Source organism: Crocuta crocuta, unplaced genomic scaffold, assembly GCF_008692635.1.
Source record: "Crocuta crocuta isolate KB4526 unplaced genomic scaffold, BGI_CrCroc_1.0 scaffold20, whole genome shotgun sequence".
NCBI lineage: Eukaryota > Metazoa > Chordata > Mammalia > Carnivora > Hyaenidae > Crocuta > Crocuta crocuta.
Window position 1 is genome coordinate 6,005,860 of NW_027527932.1, and position 21,766 is coordinate 6,027,625.

The window sequence follows — 21,766 nt, forward strand, 5'->3', positions numbered from 1 at the left end:
CGCGCCGTCTCCCTGCCACAGACATAATGCAGCGGGGGCCAGGCCACCAGTGGGTCACTTGCGTCACCTCCCGCTCGGAGGACGTCACCAGTGACAGGGCATGCAGAACTGAACACGGAAGACGCGAGTGGCTCTACACCAAATTTTTCATCTCGCTTCTGTTTATTCCCTCCTATTTCAGCCCTCTGTAGGAAAATTATTTTCTGTATAAACAAATTCATCAAGTTAACTTATTCAAGGATGGAAATAACTGGTATCACATAACATTTTGCAAAACAAAATTGCCACTGCTGTATTCCAGTGCTTAAAAGCAAACTGCTACGGCAATTCAACCCCAGCACTAACATAACCCAAACCGCCTATTACCTTCATCACTGCATATTCAATTTACATAATTATTCTGCTATGCTATTCAGAATTTACATGTAGTCGTATGCATTCTACTGATCTGTGCTTCAGGGATGCTATTTCCTTTCTCGACTTAGTGGCACACAAGACCAGGACTCGACGTACTCCATTCATCTGCCCAATAGAAACTGCGGCTCAGTAAACTAATGGGTCGGTTTGCTACTTTACCGAAGATCTCTATTCAATTACCATATTCTGGGACAGCCATCCCCATCTGACCCTCAACGACAAGAAAGCCTCTTAGGAATGTCCCCAACACACTTTGTCACAAATCAGCAAGCGTCCCTACACGTGGTCAAGTCAGTGGGGCCAGAAGAGTCACTCCAAACACTTCCGGCGCACCCCTCAGCGCAGCCCGAGTCTCCCTTTCCGCGTGCATATCTCCATCCTCAACAGAAACGTTCCAAGTATTTCCACACCACTTGGGGAAAAACAACTATCACCTCTAGGAGGCATCCGCTGAGACGATGAGTCTAAAGCAAAGGCAGGGGGGAAAAGTACCAAACGTTCCTCTCGGAAGAAAATAATCGCATGCCCTTCCGCCTCCCAAAAGCGTGTCACTCTAATGCAAAACCATTACTCGGATTCAGGAATGCCAAAAATTTACTCCGCACAGACCATTCAAACTTCGGGATGAGCAGCTGAGAGCATGCAGAGGTCTGCGCTGGGATTTTTCTCTCGTGGGTAAAGACAGGCCCATCTTCATATCAGACGGCACGGGCACCCAGAGCGGAGCGGATCCGGTGCCCTAAGTTCCTAACACTTGTTTACAGTTGTTGGAAACATTCTAACAAGTGTCACTGTTAAGCATAGCATGCCAATATCTGCCCCTGCGTATCCCACAGTGGGTAAGGGGACGCTAAAGTTTGTTTTCAAAAACAGGACTAGGTCCATGTAGACTCAGAACCAGAAAATAGTATACTTGGAAATTCATGACAAGATCCAAGATACGGTGGGTCTTTTTTTTTCTTTTTTTTTTTCAATCAATTTTTATCACTCGGTGCTACATTCAAAATATTAAAAATACAAACAGAAGACAGATGTATCTTGAGGCTAAAGCGAGTCTTGGTGATTTTCTGAATTCTAGAAAGCTTCTTTAGCACAGATTCTTAACATTTCAAGTTTTAAAAAAATGATAATATATTCTTTTAAAATTTTGCTTCAATTTCTTTCTCTGTGGGAAAAATAAGCACATGCCTCCTCCTATCAAAAGCACCATCCTTAGCTTTTTGGCAATTATATTTCTAAAAAAAGTCCCTGGCAAGTCAGACCCCAATTCTACCCCTATCATCCCTGCTCACATCCTAACACTCAACACGGTCCCTACAAAGGAGGAGGACTTAATGGAATAGTTCTCAAGTAAATGAACAAAATTTATAATGGGTTGCAGGTTTAGAAAAGAGTGTTCATATGGGGGAAAAATAATGGTTTTCAATTAAGAGACCACAGACTGAGGCATCCAAGAACGTTCATAAGTAAATGCAAACATTGTTACCTGTAAGAACGAGGTACTGAATATAATTCAGTTATTCTGGCCATAAAAAGTACCGACGACAAAAATTTTTAAAGGACTTTGACACAGACTTTCAAACACTACGGAATAACGTATTTGGGGCTGTCTAGGTATTTTTAGCAGAAGTTGACAACCCAGCTTTGCCCTTTCCTTTGCAGGAGCACTTTTGTGGCCACAGAAGTCATGTCCCCTCTCTGTATCCACACACACACACACAGGAAAGCCCATGAGTCAAAGGTTTACAGGCCAGCGAGCTCGAAAAGTTCACATCAAGCATGTCCGTCGCAGAACTGAGCATGCATGTGTGCACACGCACGTGTGTGTGCGCATATGCACACGGAGGAAGGACGCGGGGTGTGTTTCCTAATGGGGTTTACAAATGGGTTCAGATTAACCAAGTCTGACCATACTTCCATCTGGAAACTATATTTTCTAACATGAGCCATATTCTGAAAAATAGATTCAGATGTTTGGAATTGGTTCAGAACAGTTGTAAGAAATGTTTGGTACAAATGAAAAAAATTAGTCTTCAATGTCTTCTCCTCTCAGCTTTTCTTACTGAGTAAATATGCCTTCTGGGGGGTCAGAGTTGGTGGGGGAAGTACAGAGGGAAGTATGGAGCGGAGGAGGGTATTTCCTAGAAGCTAAACCTCGTGCTATTCTTGCATGCATATCTAATGGATAACTGCGATTTGATTTCTCCCGCGTTGCCCACTAGCATTTCAACCCTGCCCCTGCGAGGCTTACTCCACCAAGTGGAGGGAATTAATTCTCCTGTTTCAACTTCTGGGAAACAGGGCTGAAAAGCTTAGTGAAATATAGTGACCTGTCTTGCCGCTATAATCCTTCTTTTCCTGTTTTGCATTGTCCTTGAAAATGAGGTTGCTGGCCTATACTTACAAATAACTGTGCTGGCAATTTGGTTCCATTTGTTAAATGACAAATTTCTACAGAAATGCAAGCAAATGATTCGAAGATAATGAGGAATTTTTGCCCAGTGAAGTTTAAAAGGTACCATCCAAATAAAGAGTTCATAGTAATTGAGTCCTAAATTTCAGAATGCATAAACCTGTTAACTTTTTAGCTTGGGTGTGAGGGAAAGGAACCCGACAACGATGAAGACCAAGGGGCTGCCCCTCCCCCGCCCCTTCCTCCCACCTGCCCCCNGGCAGCAACTGTGTGGTGCTCATTTGTGGACTGTGTTTTGGTGCTGGTGGTTTCTGCCCGCAGCCTACCTTGACTTTTTGCTGGATTTGGGTTTTGGCGTGGCAGTTTTTGCTTTCTTTTCCTTTGGCTCTTTGGGAATCTTAGGGGCTTTCGGGGTCTTGGGCTCCTTGGGCTCTTTTTTCTCCTTGGGTTCTTTAGGTTCCTTCGGATCTTTTTTTACCTTCGGCCTTTTCTTTTTCTTCTTGTCTTCTTGGGACCCATCTAGTGAGTTCCTATTTAGCTCCTGGTTATCAACCCCGCCAGGGAAGTCGTCTTTACCAAAACTTTTACTGGGATCCTCGGCAACAATGTGGTTGTTCTTCTTTTTCTTCTTCTTCTGCGGTGGCTGCTGGTCCACTGACGGCAGGTAATCCTCACTCTTCACGAGCTGCGCGTTCGGCCCACTAACCTGAGTCATATCCGGCACTGGCTTCTCTAGAAAGGGCTCCGATGGAGAATGCTGAGAGACAGAAATAGGAATTGAAATTAGTTGATCAGTCTTCATACTGAAGAAAGGAACTGAAAGTTAGTAGCTGATGCTTCTGAAACTTACTCTATACTCAGAGCAGCAAATATTTTCCCAACTGTACAGTTGTAAAATCTATCATCGTCTCTCATCCAAAAACCAAGAAAGCTTTTACACCAACAGTAAAAAGGGGCAACTCGGGGAATACAGTAAAAAAAATTCCAGTCCAGGAAGAAAAATAATTCTCGTTGGGCTGAGGCCACTGTCCATTTTCTTAACAGCCTCTACATCACGTAGGACGTGGCGAATGACAAAACAGTGGCAAAAGCTAAACTCAAAGAAGGAATGTAGACGGCACTCTTTTCTCTATACGGGACTGAGAACCCAAAATAAAGATAAATAATTAAGCCATTTTCAACAAAATCAAGAGCACTGAAACATTCAGGTACTAAAACCTTGAAATCAAGGTTATCACACATCAATCATACAACAGCACAGGTCATTCCTGATTTAAATCCCATTAAAATGCCAAATTAAAAGCACACACCCAAACTTAATGACCTCGGATTTGTTGAATTTCTTGTACTTATATGAAATGCAGAGGGTGTTTTTCTTTAGTTACATGTAAATGTAAAGCTTTACATTTTCCAATTTTACTGAGGAACAGAAAACCCAACAGTCAAGCCGGTATGCCCCGCGGGAGACTCTGGACACTCCGAGGGCGCATACCCAGTGATGGCTTCAATGCTGTAGAGAATAGTAACAGTTCATACGGGATGCTCAGCGGTCAGCTGAGATCAGAGTCTGCTCCAAACCAGGACAGGGGTATCATCTCCACGATAAATAGTGACATCTAATGACCCTTTACCTTTCAACAAAATGACTTCCAAATGTTGTATCTGCAAATGCCACTCAGTTTTTTGCCTTTTTCACCTGCTTCTCCAGACACTCAATAGCAAGTATAATAGAAACAGCAACACTAATGGCCGCTGGTGTTTTCTGAACAATCTTACTATGTGCCAGGCACGGGTTAAGCTCTTTACACCCCTGACACCATGTAGTCCCCACACCAGCCCTGATTAGGAGCTAGGGATGGACGCGGACACCCTAGGATGCAGCAGCGCGCCCGAGGACTTACAGCACCCCCACCCCCACCCCGGTCACGGCACGGCCAGAAAGGGAGAGGGCACGAGAGCCCAGGTCGAGGTCTGCAGAGGACTAGGGAGTAGCCCAGAAGTCACGGCTTGCCTTCCGCCAAGTCCTATAAGTTAGATTCCGGTTCGACTAACATTTAATGAGCCTCTATTTTATGCCCTGTGGAGCTAGGTGCTTTCAGGAGTCAGTTCACCTGACTCCCAGGGCAAACATGTGATAAGATGCTCCTGTCTTTCAAAAAGGAAGGAAGCAAAGTTGGAGGGGGTTATGTGATCACAAGGCCACACAGCAGGAGAGAGCTGTGACTGGAGTCTAGATTTTCTAAACCAGGTTTCTTCGGACTCTGTGCTTCTCCTGGAATCCTACATATGGGCATCCTTCTAGGAAAAGGCCCCTCAGGTTTCATTTGATTTCCGAAGTTTTCAGTGACACCTCCCCCCCGCCCCCGCCATCACACTGCCCCCAACGTTTAAGACATCACTACCTGAAAAGAAAGTGGTCATACTATTCCCCGGGCCCCCTGTGATGGTTCCTAAGGGAGCCCCCATTCGATTCTCTATCTGCACGAGTGTAAGAGACGGAGCCCAGGATTATGCGGGGACAGACACAAACCCCAGCGGAGGCCCTCCCATGTGCTTTGTCAGCAGCAGAAATCATTTTTCTCATTGAGGGTTTGTTTTCCTCATTTGCAAAATGAAGGGTTGGGGTTAGATGGTTTCCAAAGTCGCTTTTGAAATCCAATGGTATTAGAAAATCTTGAACTACGTATGGCCCTTGGTCACAGCTGGAAGAGGCTGAACCTGAGAGAGAATGGCTGGAGGAAAGAGAAAGCCGCAGGGGCAGGAGTCGAGGAAGAGCGCCCGGGTGCCCGGGTGCCCGGTGCGGCCGCGTGAGTGGGCTCCCCCAGCAACAGCGCCGCTAACCAAGGGCTGAAAACAGCCTCCCTCCCTCTCTCTGCGCTCCTCTCTCACCCGCTCTCAATAAACGTCAGCCAAGGTGCTGTCCAAGGCCCCAGTACCCAAGAATTAACAGGATCTGATTTAACTGTGTGATTAAAGTGCAGTTGCTGAAGTTGAGTTTAACTGTTACATATTATTTCCTAACATAAATAAAAAGGAAAAGGCCATATGGNACGGGACTTAGAGATCAAACATATTTGGGATAAACTATTTTTCAGGAAATGGAAGAAAAAGTGTTTCCTGGAAAGGGAAGCAGAGAGAAAAGTCTACCAGTAAACAACGCTTGAGGCTTAGGACAGTGAATTAATCCCAGGTATGCATACCTTGCTTTAATCTTCATGGCATTAACCCTGGTAACGAGGTGCCAGCTTGTAATGAGAATGAACTGTGTACCTGGCACACATCTATGAACTAGAAAACGCATATAATGTCTAATACAAAAAGACTGAAAATTTACCTACACACATTAGCATACAAACAATTTTAGATGCCCCTTTTGGTAACAAATGAAGCCATAAATTAGTATCCCTTAAAATTTTTAATCTTCCATAAGGAAAAAAATATATAAAGATTAAATACAAAACAGGGATTAATCCTATTTGATATGCAGCAGAATTATGTTTTGGTACTATATGAAATAGGGTGAAAAAGGTGCTCAGAAATATTATAGTGTTTACCAGACCCACATCTCCTTAAATCTTTTAGAGAAAAGCTGTTTTTGTAAACATTTAACAAAGAACAGATGGCCTGCCTTAATCATGTGGGGGAAAAACCTGGAGCTCACAGTAATACCCTGACAAAAGTCTCCCAGGCCCGGCCATGTCCCCCCCCCCCCGCATGGTACAGTCTTCTCTAATGCTATTTAATTTTACAGCGGACATTTTCCCATCAATTCCCACTGCCTGACAGGTAATCAATGCCATTAACATCTGATATTACCATATAAGGCACTGCTAAAACGTCCCATTTATTAGACCAAACGTGGAGAACGTTAGCTACCAAAGGCATTTTTAAATAAACCCTACAGGACTTTCACTTGACACACTTTCTATCAGAATTCTATCTGCCTGTTGGAATATGAGATATAAAAGGACTGTGCCGTAGACTTTTGGAACTGAAACAAATAACTAATATTTAAACTGTAAATAAATAAGTGAACCAAGGTGTGTGTGTGTGTTGTCAAAAAATTACCATAAGTTTACCATAAAATTACCATAAACTTTTATCCTTCACTCCACTGTTCCAAATGTGTACATGAGACAAACACACCAAGTCACCTTATGTCAACCAGAATAGGCAGGACGCAAAGTTGACCAAAGGAGAGCTGTGACGAAGGGGGTTAGGCCAATCCCTCTCTGACCTTTAAGCGATCAGGCCCCAAACCACTCAGGAGCTTTCACAAGAAGAGGAAAAAGTGTATAGAGAAAACACTCTTCATCTATCTCAAGTATGCCTTTCATCCAATATTCATCAGCTTCCTGTGGCTTAAAAAGCTATCATATTTACTCATGGTTTGCCTTAATTATATTCCGTAAAGCCTCAACCTGTTAGCAATAGTAACGGGAGTAAGCAACGTGGTATCAGCGCTGTGCAGTGTTTCCAACACCTAGGATCCCTGCGAACTCCCAACACCCTGCAGTGTAGGCACCTACGGACCAACATTTTACTTACTGAGTGATACAAACAAGCCGCAAATCAAAATACGATTCATGAGAGAGAAAAGCTAGCAGCTGGGCGAGAGTGACACGGTGCTTCTGGGACGCGTCCCGTCCCCGCACCTTGAGCTGAAGGGGTGCCGGGCTGCAGGGCCACTTGCGTTCTGGGGGACAAGAGGCCAGTTCAAACCGAAGGAACAACAAATACGGGCTTAGAACACGCTAACCTATGATTTAAATGATTTGTAAACATTCAAGTATAAGGTACTCACTAATCGCTCCCCTTTTATTACTGGCTTTGAAAACACACCTTTATCCTGATGCTCTTCACTTGTATTTTCCCAGTAGCCCCTAGGTTTCTGATCCCTTGACACGCTTTCAGAAAGGAATCCCAGGACGGACACCGGAGCCCAACCTTCAGCCCAGAGTGCACGGCTTTCAAAAGCGCATTTGGCGAAGGCTCCGTATGCCCTGTTGAGACTGTAACAGCCTTTTCTGTCCGTGACATTGAGAGCAAGAAGATGCGCTCAGTATCTGGTGCCCAATTCATTCATTCACTCAACAAATACGTGGGGCTAGAGCAGTCAACAAGCCAGCCACAGTACCAGGCTGACACTAAGGAGGCTTCCTGAAAAAAGTCACCCAGGTGCCGGCCAGAGGTCACCTCCTCCGTGGACCCAGCCTGAACACTGAGTCGTGCCTGAGATCGGGTGACTGAAAGCACAGAAGTGTATGACAAGCAAGCTTTTGAAGCCCTGATTACGGAGGAGCAGATCCAAGACGGGTAATTAGTTTGAATGGTCAACTGATACACTTTTCAACTCTGACTATTTAACATGCAATAAGTATAAAAATATTCTTAAGATGATCAGGGGTTGGACTATTTTCTGCTTGGCTAAACTTGGCATTTGAGTCAGGGCTTCGAGTTCAAGCCTTTTATAAGCTCATTCTTAATTTCCAGGAACTATTATTTACTGAATGAGTACATTTATGAGCAAGCACACACGAATAAATTATCAAGCTTGCCAGTCACAGGAATTAAGAAAGCAAAATGTACAGAACCACATTCTTTAAATTTGTGGATATTAAAACGTGTTACGTGAAAAGATGACTCAGATCACGTGAGTTGAGAGAATTCTGGGCTAACCAAACAGATAGTTTTCTTTACTACGAAACTCTCCGAGCCCTTCCTACATTTGAGTGGGGGATAACACACAGTGTGTCCTAAAGGTATTTAATCATTGATTGCGTCCCTTTTTTCTAAGAATAACTTGAATAAAAATATTCTTCAAACTATACTTCTGATTATACTGATTTAGCTAAAGCAGGGCAAATTCACCTGCTCCTCTGAGGTGGGGGAAAAGTATGTGTCTGTCTGTCTGTCTCAAGGTTACCAATGTTTTACAACATAGCACGTGACTATCAACAAATCTAACTTTTTATAAAATGTGCTCAAGCAGCTCACTGAAATGGCAGGGCTTTTTATGCTCAATTTAAGTCACTGGTAGGAATAAAATAGGAACAGTGGCATAATCCTATAAGGGTGGCTTATATAATTTTTATTATATTACACTCAAGATAATTGCCAAGCTAAATATTATGAATGCTGAAATATCACAATGCAAGAAATTATCCTTATAAGTACCTCAGAACCATTAAATTTTAAAACTGAAAAAATTGTTTTTTATTACTGCCAAAATATCTCATTTAAAAGTCATCTGAAGACATTTTCAGACCTTTGGTTTTCTGCTTGTGTTTTTAATCTGTCCTTAGACTAGATTTGCCATACAAACCAAATCTTAAATAGCTACAAATTAACATCAGCTACTCTAATGGCATCTAAATTATAAACACATTTTGACTTTAAGTAGAATCCAGAAAAATGAAACTAATGAACCAAGTGATCCTGTTATATTTCACATTAAATAGTTCACATCGGATACTGAATGCTGCACACCTTCCGTGGACTGGAGAGTAAAGCACACAAAGGTACGGCCGGACAGCATCCTTAATACGTGCAGCTCTACGTGGGGGAGCTGCCGCAGTCACTCAAACGAGAATGACACTGCAGTCACACACCCCGGGCGCCAAACCCTTTCCAAGCGTCTGAGGAATCCTCAGTGCAGTAGACGCCCCCAGGGGAGGACGGGGCGTGTGTCCAGCACCTCACTCTCCGCCACCCCTCCGCTGCCCCCTCCCTGCTGGGTCTCCGTGCCGCACGCTGCCACACTGGGCGGGAGCTACCTGCAGACACAGGAGGTGCTGGGGGAAGGGACCCGCACCGGGCACCTGCAAGGCTGCCTCCCGCCGGCCCCCCCGCCCCCACCCAGGATGCCGGGCAAGAGGGTCAGGGACCAGAGCCGGGCAGCCCTGAAGCATCCCGGGACACCGTCCTGCAAGTCTGTAAGCCACGTACCACATACACTCCGTGTGCACTTTGCACCCCTCTTCTTCGGTGCCTACATGTAACCCCGGGAGGTTGCCCAGGTGGGTGACACTACTGCTCTGTTACAGATACAGAAACTGAGGCTTTAAGATGGACTTACCCAAAGTCACACAGCTAGAAAAAGGCAAACCTTAAAAGTCTAACCCCGATGTGGCTACAAGCCGGTGTGGATGTGGCCAGGCACGCCCGGAGCCCAGGTGAGGAAGCCCAGGAAGCGGCTTGCTGTCTTCCTCCAAAACCAGAAAGGCCTTGCTTTGAAGACCCTGACCATAATCTACAGGTTAAAATGGCTTTTAATTTAATATCGGTTTGGGACTATCGCCTTCAAAGGATTAGGGGAGAACTCTAGTTTAATTCTAAACTAAAGCTGTGAAGAGTCACTAAGTTTTCTCCTGAAGAGAAAACTGCGGATGAGAACTGACATTTACACCGCTGCTAACTAACCTTAGCCCATCTGAATATCAGAACCACCGTGTCTGGTAGAAGTTCAATTCAGTTCAATTCAATCTGCTTTGTCCCAGGGAGTGAGCAGAGTCTTCCAGAACCGGAAGAAAATAAGCCCACTCTCTGCCTTGCCCTGAAAACTCTCCCAAAAACACTTAAAAAGAATGGCTGACATGATTTTTAAAAATTCAGTCTACTCTATGGGCCCCTTGGGTGGCTCAGTTGGTTAAGCAACTGACTTTTGGTTTTGGCTCAGGTCATGATCTCAGAGTTCATGAATTCGAGCCCCACATCAGGCTCGACGCTGACAGCATGGAGCCTGCCTGAGATTCTCTCTCTCCGCCTCTCCCCTACTTGTGCTCTCTCCCTTTCTCAAGACAAATAAACTTTAAAAAACAGATTAATTAGGGCACCTGGGTGGCTCAGTCGGTTAAATGTCTGACTTCGGCTCAGGTCATGTCTCATAGTCCGTGGGTTCGAGCCCTGCGTCAAGCTCTGTGCTGAGAGCTCAGAGCCTGGAGCCGGCCTCAGACTCTGTCTCCCTCTCTCTCTGCCCCTTCCCCATTCATTCCTGTCTCTGTCTCTCAAAATAAAACAAAGACATAAAATAAATAAAAATAAATAAAAATTAAAAATAGGCTAATTAATTGAAACAGTAAAATTCAATCTACACTATTTCATGGAACCTAACATAGTTCTTTGCCCCGTTTGGTTAACAGAGCATTCTACTTCTTAGGAAAAGCACCAGATGAAATAGTAGACTTGCATCTAAGGACGATGTATTTGAAATAACGTGTTTATACACACACACACACACACACACACACACACACGTGCACCCCTAGGGCACAGAGTTGAACTGATGTAAATTGCACATACTTTTGATGTACCTCCACCGCTTCATAAATGCCTGGAAAAATTAGCTTAATTGTTTATACAAGACTTGAAATATGTTTTTACATGTGTTCACTTTCCCAAAAGCATATACAGGTAATCAGACCGCATTCCTGGTCATGAGACTCTCCCAGCCCTGAAGTGCTCGTGCTAGAGAAGAGAGCTGAGGAGGGGCCGACAGAAGCCCCGCTACCCCGGGCAGTGGAGACGGAAGCCACCACAAACGTAACACAATTCAAAGCCCAGCACAATCCCGGTGAGTAACTTCGTGGGTCTCCTGGGCCACAAGCAGAAGGGGTGGCCCCCTCTGGGAAGCAGGCCTGCCTATCCGCACAGACTACGTCCATTCTCCCCCAGTGCAAACCCCCAAGAAAAGGCAGGGTCTACAGTGTGGGCACCTTGGTGCGCCTGATGTACAAAAAGCAAACTAACGTATGAACCCATTAAGGACTCTCAAACACGGTCACATTTTCAGCTTCTCGTTCTGAATTCCTTGCTTAGTTCCTTACAGTGGTGAATCATCAAGTGCTATCTTTTGGCAGACACTACACTACTTTCTAGAAGCAGAAATGATTACGAATATGCTCAGGGGCCTCAGCAAAGTCCATCCTTCGGTCTCTCCCTTCCCTCATTCTGTCCTCCCTTCGTAGGCTCAACTCCACAAATGACAATGAACGAGAACCCGCAGAACAGATTGCCAGTTCACACGCACTGGTTTTGTTTCCAGTCAGCTCTTAGGTCCACGCTATCCTCAGAGACAGGTGTCTAGGAGCTTGAATATGGCAGCGGCCCCCGTGCCCTGAAGCGAGCCGGCTCACGGGGACCGAACTCCACAAAACACAAGACACCGCTCCCAGGTGGTCCACTGTTTTGCGGAAACATATCCTATTCAGAGACACGTGAGGATGGAGACCAAATTTCATCACACTAATACTAAAACTATTTAAGTTCAGGGCGCCTGGGTTAAGTGTCTGCCTCCCGATTTCGGCTCAGGTCATGATCTCGCAGCTCGTGGGATGAAGTCCCATGTCGGGCTCTGCCCTAACAGCAAGGAACTTGCTTGGAATTCTCTCTCTCTCTCTCTCTCTCTCTCTCTCTCTCNACAAGCATGTGTGCACATGCTCTCTCAAAATAAACGTGTTTTTAAAAATAAATAAAAACAGTTAAGTTCACTTTGATCACTTTTTACCGTACACTTCACGCTGTATTTAGCTACCGCTGGTACGGCCAATAGCAAGTTTGATCCTTAGACTGGAAAGGTGACACACACGCACTTTGGCTCTGGAAAAGCAATTTATACTGAGTTTGCATTTACCTTTCTACAACTCTAGAGATGTTACTATTAAATGCAACTACCTATGCTATTCCTATGAATTTAAAAAGTCAAAACTGCAACAGACTGAAAGGAAGATGTGTCTTTATCCAACACTGGACAATCTCAAGTGTCTGTGTAGAAAGGGGAACAGAACAATTTAAAGAAAAAAAATCAATTTGTAAAGAGCTCGGTGATAAAGCTAATTTATACACTTGAAGCAGGCAAGTTCTCTAGAACTCAGCGACTGTGAGTCTAGCAAATTTAGTTGGCAATAAATGCTTAATGATGAACTACTTTAGTCCCGTAAAAACTCATTCACTTCTTACAGGAGGCAGAATTCCAAGATGGCCCTGTGAGCTCCGCTTCCTGGCCCCTGGGGACCCTGGGGACCTGTGTCTGCTACGCAACAGGACAGGGCAAAGGGAACAAGACCCTGTAGGTGCGACTAAGGTACCAAATCAGTTGGTTTTAAGCTACTCAAGGGGCAGATTTCCCTGGGTACGCACGGCGTCATTAGGGGAGGTTTGTAACGAGGGTGTGGGCTCTTCCTGAGGGTCAGAGAGTCTCCGTTGCTGGTGCCGAGGAAGCAAGGACCAGAGTGCGGTGACCGCAGTGGGGAACCCACCGTGGTCAGAAGCTGCAGGCAGCCTCGAGGGGTGGAGGGGCCTGGGTGACGGCCGACAGAAGCTGAAGCCCCTGGCCAGACAGCCACAGGAAGTGAATTCTGTCAACAAGCAGCATGGACTTGGAAACCGATTCTTCCCCGGCTAAGCCTCCAGATGAGAACGCAGGCCTTGCCCCTGACCGCAGCCTTGTGAGACTCTGGCTACTGGACCCAGCGAGGCCGTGCTCAAACCCCGACTCACAGAAACGAGGAGATAAGGAAGGAGTATTGTTTCACCCAGGAAATGTGTGATGATTTGTTCCACAGCAGTTAACACCTAATGCCCCCTTTCCCACACTAGACATTTCTCCTCGCATATAAACACAGCACACACATACTTCTTTACGCCTTCGGGAGGCTGACGCTGCTGATGGGAACTCTGAGAATTTTTGTGCCGAGCACCGTTCCAGGCTCACGACAACCTTGGGAAATCACCCCCATTTTACAAATGGGAAAACTAAGGCACATGAAGAGATTTTAATCAGTTTGCCCAAGGTCACAAAAAGTTGGTTGTAAGAAGAGCCAGGGTTCAACCCAGGCCACCTCTCTGGACGACCCACATCTCGGCCACACCTGCTCCTAACACCTGTTACAGTCTCTCCAGAAAGGAGGGAGCCGTGGGGCAGGGACAGCTGGGCGCGGCTGCCCGAGGCAGGCTGGAGCCCGGCGCCGCTGCACAGCCAACGGCCACCGGCGTGACCGCAGGGAGAGGGTCTGTACGAGGAAATCGCTCAGTTTTCAAGTAAAAAATACAAGAAACTCCACTCTAAACAATATGAAAGGCTCCTGATGGTTATTTTCAGAGAAACTTCTCTGCACGTTAGAAACAGTCTGTTTAACACTTAAAGGGGATGGTGTCCCCATGACTCGTTCCAGCTGGAATTACACATGAAACAGAAGACACCAAAGCAATTAAGTATTTTATAAACACTGCTGAGGGGTCAAAAAGAGGGAGGTTCATTCACTGACTAATAACGCAGTAATAAACAAACAGCAATGTTATGCAACTGAGAAAATTATTATAATTGAATCTACACAGCTGGGCAAGAATAGAAGCCTGGTTATGTATATTAGCTCACAAACGCTTCGTGGGGGTAGGTTTTAGTTTTAGAACTGTTTCTGATTTGAGTCTCTTTTATAAAGTCAGATTTTTTCCCCCTTAGCTGGTTATAATTCCACAATCACAACTGCAGAGCAGGAAATGACGAACTGCCCACCAGTTTGCTGTTCCAGTCATGCTATGGAGGAATGAACGTGCGCACAGTGATTAGGAACTTAAACTTTCTGGAGCTGTATTCATTTCAGATGAGGACGCTGTACCTCGTTCATGCCCAGCAGTATGAATAACGAATGACTGTGACGTGGTAGCGCGCTGGGCGGAAAAGCCCGGAACAAAGTAGCTTTTCACACATTCACATTTAGCTCCTGTGGTGTTCCCGAGTTTCCTTCGCACCTTGAGATCTTCCCCTTTGCAGAAGATGGGCAGAGAAGTACTGCCAACTACCACAGTTAAATTTACACAGACATGTCACAAAAAGAGTGACTCCTAGAGTTCCCTTGAGTTGAAGTCACAGCATTTGAATTGGAGAAACATTATTCTCTTGGGTTCAAGACTACGCTTGGTAAAAGCCCACCATCCTCCCGTCAATTAAATGTAGTTAAAATACACACCAAAACAAAGTAAGTTTCTTTTGCGAAAATATCCTATCCAGATGTCATCCTTATCACCACATGGATTTCTTTTTCTTAGTTAAACGCCTGAATCTGAACAAGTCAGTGATCTATGTCAAGTTCCCTTCTGCATAAAAACCTAACTAACTTCAAACACAAATGGATGATTAGCTAACCATCAGGGCAGAGGTACAAATGTATCTTCAACAGGCACACATTTTACATCAATGATATCTATTTTTATGAGATAAAAGTACTAAAGCTTTAATGGTGGCAATTAAAACAGCCAAGAGTTTGAGTAGCTCGATGGCTGAGTCACAGACCTTTTACCTATAATGGGATCCATTATATCCCTGAACTCAGTTTGAGGGAGTAAAAGAGGAACAGATTTTTAAATATGGTTATAAAACAGCAGTCCCCTCTGAACTAAGCTGTTTCAGTTTCAAACTGCTGTGTGATTTACCCTGGGCCTTCATGTCAACATCCACTGCGCAACCTTCTTTACAGGCCTTAGATACTTGTATCTATTTGAAAGTATTTGAACAATCTGAAAATGCTACAAAGATGCTATTGTATAACAACTTGTATGTAAGTAATTTGTTTCTATTTTAACTTATTTATGCTGAAACAATCCATCTGGTTTGAAAATGTGGAACCGGAGATGACTTCTGACAAAATCATCATTTGTGCCTAAAATCTAAGTATTTACACTATGATAGTCTCTTTTAAGGCACCATATAGAGCGAACAAATAATTGTTCGCAGTAAGACGGTGTGTTTCGGCAATAAAGAACACCAGCCAGCAAGAGGGTGGGGATTTTTCATGATAATTTAACACTGCTTCTCAAAGTGTGAGGATAACAAGCCCTGAGCTGCAAAACGTAATATTCCTCTAATGTCTGGCCCGACACCAACCACTTCTCCAATTCAAGAACCTAAAGATGTTCTCTCCAGCTTCTATCAGAGCAAATTCAGAAACGGAATCAGAACCTGTCTTGGGGACGATCTCACAAGCTTTTGTGTCTGTTACCATCACCATCTCCAGGGACCGCTGGCAAACAGGAAACAACATGCAGAATGGATTTACCTCCAACTGGGAACGACCCAGCTAACAGGACGGCAGGGCAGCCCGAGTGGCCTTGGCTCGGGTGGCCGCGGTCCTCAGGGGTACGTGGGCCCGCAGCCTCACTGAGCACCCCAGCATTGGCTGAAGGGTGCCAGACGCTGACTCACGCATATTCCTTTATGTGCTGGCAGCTCTTTTCAGACAAGTTGTCAGAAGGAAGAACAGCAGGATGGACCGGAACACTCACTATCAGGGCTGGGTTTTGACCATTTACTCTGTGGGGCTTTAACAATCAAGTGGCAAGCCAATCATCTCAAAATCTGCAAGATGAGGAAGGTGGGTGAGCCGATCTATAAAATCTCTTCTAACTCCACGACTCGGGTCTCTGCTGTTAAAATCGGACTTGAGCCCTGCTCAAATGGTAACTGCTCCAGTCGTCTAAGAAGAAGTGAGTATTTGTAAAGGTGGACTGGGGACGTGAAGACAATTTCAGATGGGAATATTAAGAAAGTTTCTCGGATAGACACAGAAACTAAAACTGATTTGAAAAGCTATGCCAGAAAGCACAAAATTAAATAAGATATACCAGAATTGCTGTAACAAAATGCTAATAAACAACTTGCTTTTCCCATTAAAAAAAAAAAAAAGAGGAAACTCAGAACAGTATTCCAATCCTACATAACCTCACTTCCTCGACACAGAACACCTACTGGGCTTGCCCACAGTAAACTCAGCCTCTGCTCGACACCACGTGTCGTAAAGTAATGCCGATCGGACAGCTCGGGGTGCACAAACGGTCGTGCTTAGGCATATGAACTGCACCCCGGTACGTGCGCCTCTGGAGCTGTCGATCCGAACCCAACACCCCTGCAGAGGTGACAGGGAAAAGGGAAGAACAAAGGAAAGGCAGAAAGAACAAAACCCAGAAGTCACCAGCAGGAGCCCCGAGAAATCGAGAAATCACGTTCGGGAGCGACATGTCCCACCCGATAAGGTGTGCTGGCACTTAGTGCCGAGTCCAGGGAAGGAAGGACAGATGCCGGTCGGGGACCCAGACTCCTTGGGGCACAGCTGAGGGCGCCCGCTGCGGGGGAACAGACACGCTGCCGGTGCTGTGAGCCTTGCACGCCACCAGACCCCAGGCAGGCAACTCCGTGCTGGCCCCTCCCCAGACACATGGCGCCCTGTAGCCACACGCTAGTAGTTTCAAGTAAGCCTGGCCCCGCTCCCGAAAGAAGTCGGCCACGCAGAACGATGTAGCCGTATCCTGCACGTTTATCTGCCAACCTACTTTTGAGTTAGCCTCCTGCCTTTACACACTTCCCTCCACCTACATTCAGTGTCTCAAAATATTTATCAAGCCTTTCTTGAGCCCATGTCTCCCTCCAGCCCCCGCCATCTTGCCTGCTCCCTCCTGGAGCAGGGACACGGTCTGGCGTCCTCCGCCCCTCCACTCACCGCCGACTCCGTCCTGACCACGCCAACGTCTCGTCAGGGGGCCTCCGGGGCTCCTGGGCCTGTCACTGCACCTGACCTGACAACGGAGCCCGGACTTCTCCACGCGACCTCCACCTCCAGCACAGCGTCTCCCCTCCTACCTTACGGGCTCTTTCTTTACTGGTTTCTCATCAACTTCTCAACCTGTGACCGCCGAGACGCCCCCAGCCTTCATGCTGGGCTCTCAGCTCTGTCCAGGCCTCCTCTCTCTTCAGGCACCATTGCCCTAAACACGACCTACAGACGAAGGATACCCGCAGTTCCTTCTGGAACCCAGACCACCCCCTGACCACCACACTGCTCTATCCAAGTGTCTACCTGACACGCCCACTTGGATGCCCCAACAGGTGCCTCCGGTGTAAGTCATTCTGAACTGTCTCCACCAAACCCCAGCTGCACACAGGATCACTGTGGCGGCAGACGCAGCCCAAAACACGGAGTACCCCTGGCTCCTCGCCTGGCCTCCCTCAATCCCGTCTGTGAAGTCCTGCTGGCCGCACCTTCCACACACACACAAAACGCCCTTCGACAACCTCCCCCCACCTCGTCCAGGGACTGTGACACCCCACCCGGGCTCCTGCGGCAGCCATCGTAGCTGATCCGAATCCTTGCTTTGCCCTCTGCCCCAGTCTACTGACTGATTTTTAGAAATTTAAATCAAACCACCTCACACCTCTACTCAAAACCCAGGTGGCTCAGTGTTATGCATCCAACTCCTGATTGCAGCTCAGCTCATGATCTCACGGTCATGGGATCAAGCCCTGTGCTGGGCTCTGCGCTCACAGCTAGGAGCCTGCTTGGGATTCTCTCTCTCCGTCTCTCTCTGCCCCTCCCCCACTTGTAGGTGCACACTCTCTCTGTCTCTCTCAAAATAAATAAAAACAATAACAAGCCCTCCAATATTTGCTCGCTTCATTCACAGTAAAATCTAGAGTCCTCACCACAGCCCGCAAGGCCCTACATGAGGGGCTCCTGCCCCTTCCCTAACTCACCTCCCACAACCCTCCTCTGTGCTCTCCCACCCCAACCACGGAGATTCCTTGTTTACAAACAACAGAGAATAAAGGCCCTTCTACCTCAGGGCCTTTGCACAGGCTGCCTCTGCCCTCAGAGCTCTTTACCCAAACATCTCCACAGCTATCTCCCTTGGCTTCCTTCAAGGAGGCTCAGGCAGTAACAGATTAAAGGAAATAGGACACAGCGCTAATACTTGCTGGGTTTAGTGAAGGACATACAGGTGCTCATTGCATTATTCCTTCAACTCTTCTGTAGGTTTAAAATTTTTCAAAAATCCAGGTTGGAGGGGGAAACCTCTTTGCTACCACAACGTTATTCTCTCTTCTACCTCGTCTTTGCCCATCCCTCCCTCATTCGCAGCAGCAGCAGATGCTTCCACCCGACACTGGATACCCCCTCGGGCACCTTGACATTCTCAGGCCAAAGATCACAATCACCTTCCTCCGCTAAAAACTTGCCTTCCTCCCTTGGTCGCTGCCGGTACGCTTCCCAGCCACGCAGCCACGCTCCTTCCTCACCTCGCCGCCCCGTCCGCACGCCTCCAGGCCAGGCCAGCCCCAGAGGTCTTCCTCCGGCTTCTTCCTCCCGGGCTGGCCTTCCCGGGGGCCTCTGTGCACTGTGGCGGAGAGATCCTTCTAAACCCCCTTGCTGCTTCGCTTTGTACGATTTGTCAACGATCCCCATCAACTACATTTGGAGCTGAGACTCTCAGCGTGGCTGGTCAGGGCCTGCGCTGTGCCCGCCGAGTCCGTGTCCCGCCTCTACCACGTGCTGACAAACGCAGCACTTCGGGCTTTCCCGGCTTAGCGCCTGCGGACATGTCACTCGCCTGCCTGGAATGCTCGCTCCTACCTCTCTCTTCCCAGTTAAATCCTACTCAATCTTTGAACTACAACTGGACGTAACGTCTTCCCTGATCTCTCCAGGTGGAGTCAAATTCTCTTCCACTTAAGAGTACCATTTATCACACTGCTCGACTACTTATTATTAGATCCTTCTAGCCCTCTGCACCGTGAGCCCCTGAAGGAAAGCAACATGCTATGCCCATTTCTACGAATATAGTACATGTACATGCATGCGTGTGTGTGTGTGTGTGTGTGTGTTCCTAACTCCCAAAGCAGGGACTGAAATATACATAGGCTTAGTATTTACTGACTGAATGTCAAAGTCTTTCCGAGCCTCACTCAGGTGTAACAGACATCACACCCTACCTTCCGTCCCGATCACAGGCGTGCCCGCCACCTTCAGACCTTGTACCTCTGAGGTGCGGGAAGAATGCCTTCGGCCGCTGCGGACCTGACAAATGCACGCACAAATAAGTGCGCACTGGGTCGGCTGCTCCAAGGCAAGGCGGGCACGTTTGCTATCTTTCAACAGGACGTGTGTTGTGTCTGCACTAACTTGTCCATCACTCTTTTCCCCAACTCAAACATCACTTCTCCTCTCTTCTCCTCTTGGCCCAATGAATAATTACCTACTCCCGTACACGTCTGCATTTCTCTCTTTTCATCACAGTTACATCATTGTATACACGGGCCTTTTTAAAGGGGAGAGCGGCTTATTTTTATACTTCCTCGACCTCACAGAGTGACTGGCACCTTGTAAATGCACAATGTTCCTGATGAATGGATGGATGGATGGACGGACAGACGGATGGATGGACGGATGGAGCTATCACCTCACCTCCGAATTTCCTAAATATGACTCAACGAGCAACAAATGCTGCCTCTGGACTCTGAGCGGAGATCACTCATCACATTCCCAGCAGCAGCGCCCTGGAAAGACACCTAGAGAAAGTGCTCAGCATCTGCCCTCTGAAAACGAAAGCTGTACACTTTCTAGTGATTGCTGAAAGTACACTGATCATGTATTTTTATCAAAAATGGCTTATGACTTTAGTGAACATACATTTTAAAATAAACTTTAAAACTCTACTGGCTTATGAACTGTGAAATTCTTCAGTCATTTTAGATGGAAGGTTAAAACACGTTTGCAAATTTAGTCACACGTATGCTTCTCCTTTTTGCTCTGACCACAACCCACCTCCTGGGGGGAGGGGTTATTATCTGTCTTCCCCTGAAGCCCAGGAAGACAGCCCTTGAGCCAGAGAGGATGCCTGAGTGGGTGCTTGGCCCAGGGGGTCGCTGCTGGGTACGCAGAGCTTCATTTCCACCCACCACACCGCAAGCTCGCACAGCTCCCTACCCACGAAGCCCGAGGTCCTAACTAACCCTCCGACTCCAAGGCCCAACTCACCATCTTCACTTCCTGCCCCTCTATTCTTGAAAACAAACAAAAAAGTTTGTGTTCTTTCTCCTGAATTCTTCTACCTAACTGTTGAGGCCACCACTCACGCACCCAAGAAGGAAACGTGGGGTGTTCTCACCTCTCAGACGGGACTCACCCCGGCCCAGGAGGAGGCTCCACAGGAGGTCCCCGAATGTCGTTGTCCCCAGAGCCCTCCCCCCCGCCCCATGCACGCTGCCGCCGCCTCTTTTCCAGACCCATTCCTCCCCCACTGACTTTTTCACATGCCCGACGTGCCACATAGCTACCAAGCACTTGGAACGTGTCAGGTCTGAACTGACAAGCGCTAGAAGAATAAATACAGCAACAAAAGGAAACTGCCTCCATCTCATTAATAGTTTTACATTAAATACTCTTTGTTGAAAGGATAGCCAACTATTACATGCTCAAAAAATATGTTTGAAATATTACAGTAAATACAATATATTAAAATCAATTTCACTGTTTTTTTTTTTTTTTTGCTTTTTTAACATGCCTGGATTTTATACAACCTGCGTGGCTCACATCCTGTGCGCCTGGACAGCACTGCCCAGGGACACCTCTCCGCCCCTCTGTTGGCCGCACCCCTGCACTCTCGTCCTCCAAGCTGCTGCGCCGCGCCCCGCGGTCCCAGCGGGCTTCCACACACTGGGTGCACCCCGGCCCAGGAGGAGGCTCCACAGGAGGTCCCCGAATGTCGTCGTCCCCAGAGCCCTCCCCCCACACCCCCTCTCTCCCACACCTACTGCACACGGGACGAACACCTGGAGAACGTATGTGTCGCGCTCTGATGGGTGTGAAAGAAGATGGGGGACGGGAGCCCTGACCTCACTCACTTTAGAACACACAGGAAGCGACGCATGTTAGTAAAAATATAGTCACGGTCGGAGTAGTAATAGAGCCACGTCCAGACAAAGTAGGCACCGGCCGCAGCCGTACGCGCACTACGTGTGTCACCTCACCCGACCCTCCTGACAGCGCCGTGAGAGACACTAGTGAGTCCCGTCTGAGAGGGGAGACACTGAGGCCCGGAACTCACCAGGGTCACACAACTTCCCAGTGACGGGAGCAGGACTCCCAGGCCACGCTGCTCAACACTGTGCCG

General features: G+C 47.0%; 1 protein-coding gene across 1 annotated transcript in view; it reads right to left on the minus strand.

The window, feature by feature from the left end:
- Positions 1 to 21,766, minus strand: part of CHD7 (chromodomain helicase DNA binding protein 7) — a 174,955-nt gene that overhangs the window by 82,708 nt on the left and 70,481 nt on the right. The window contains 1 exon segment of the mRNA XM_077751816.1: positions 3,157 to 3,587. Coding sequence (XP_077607942.1) covers positions 3,157 to 3,587 — 431 coding nt within the window.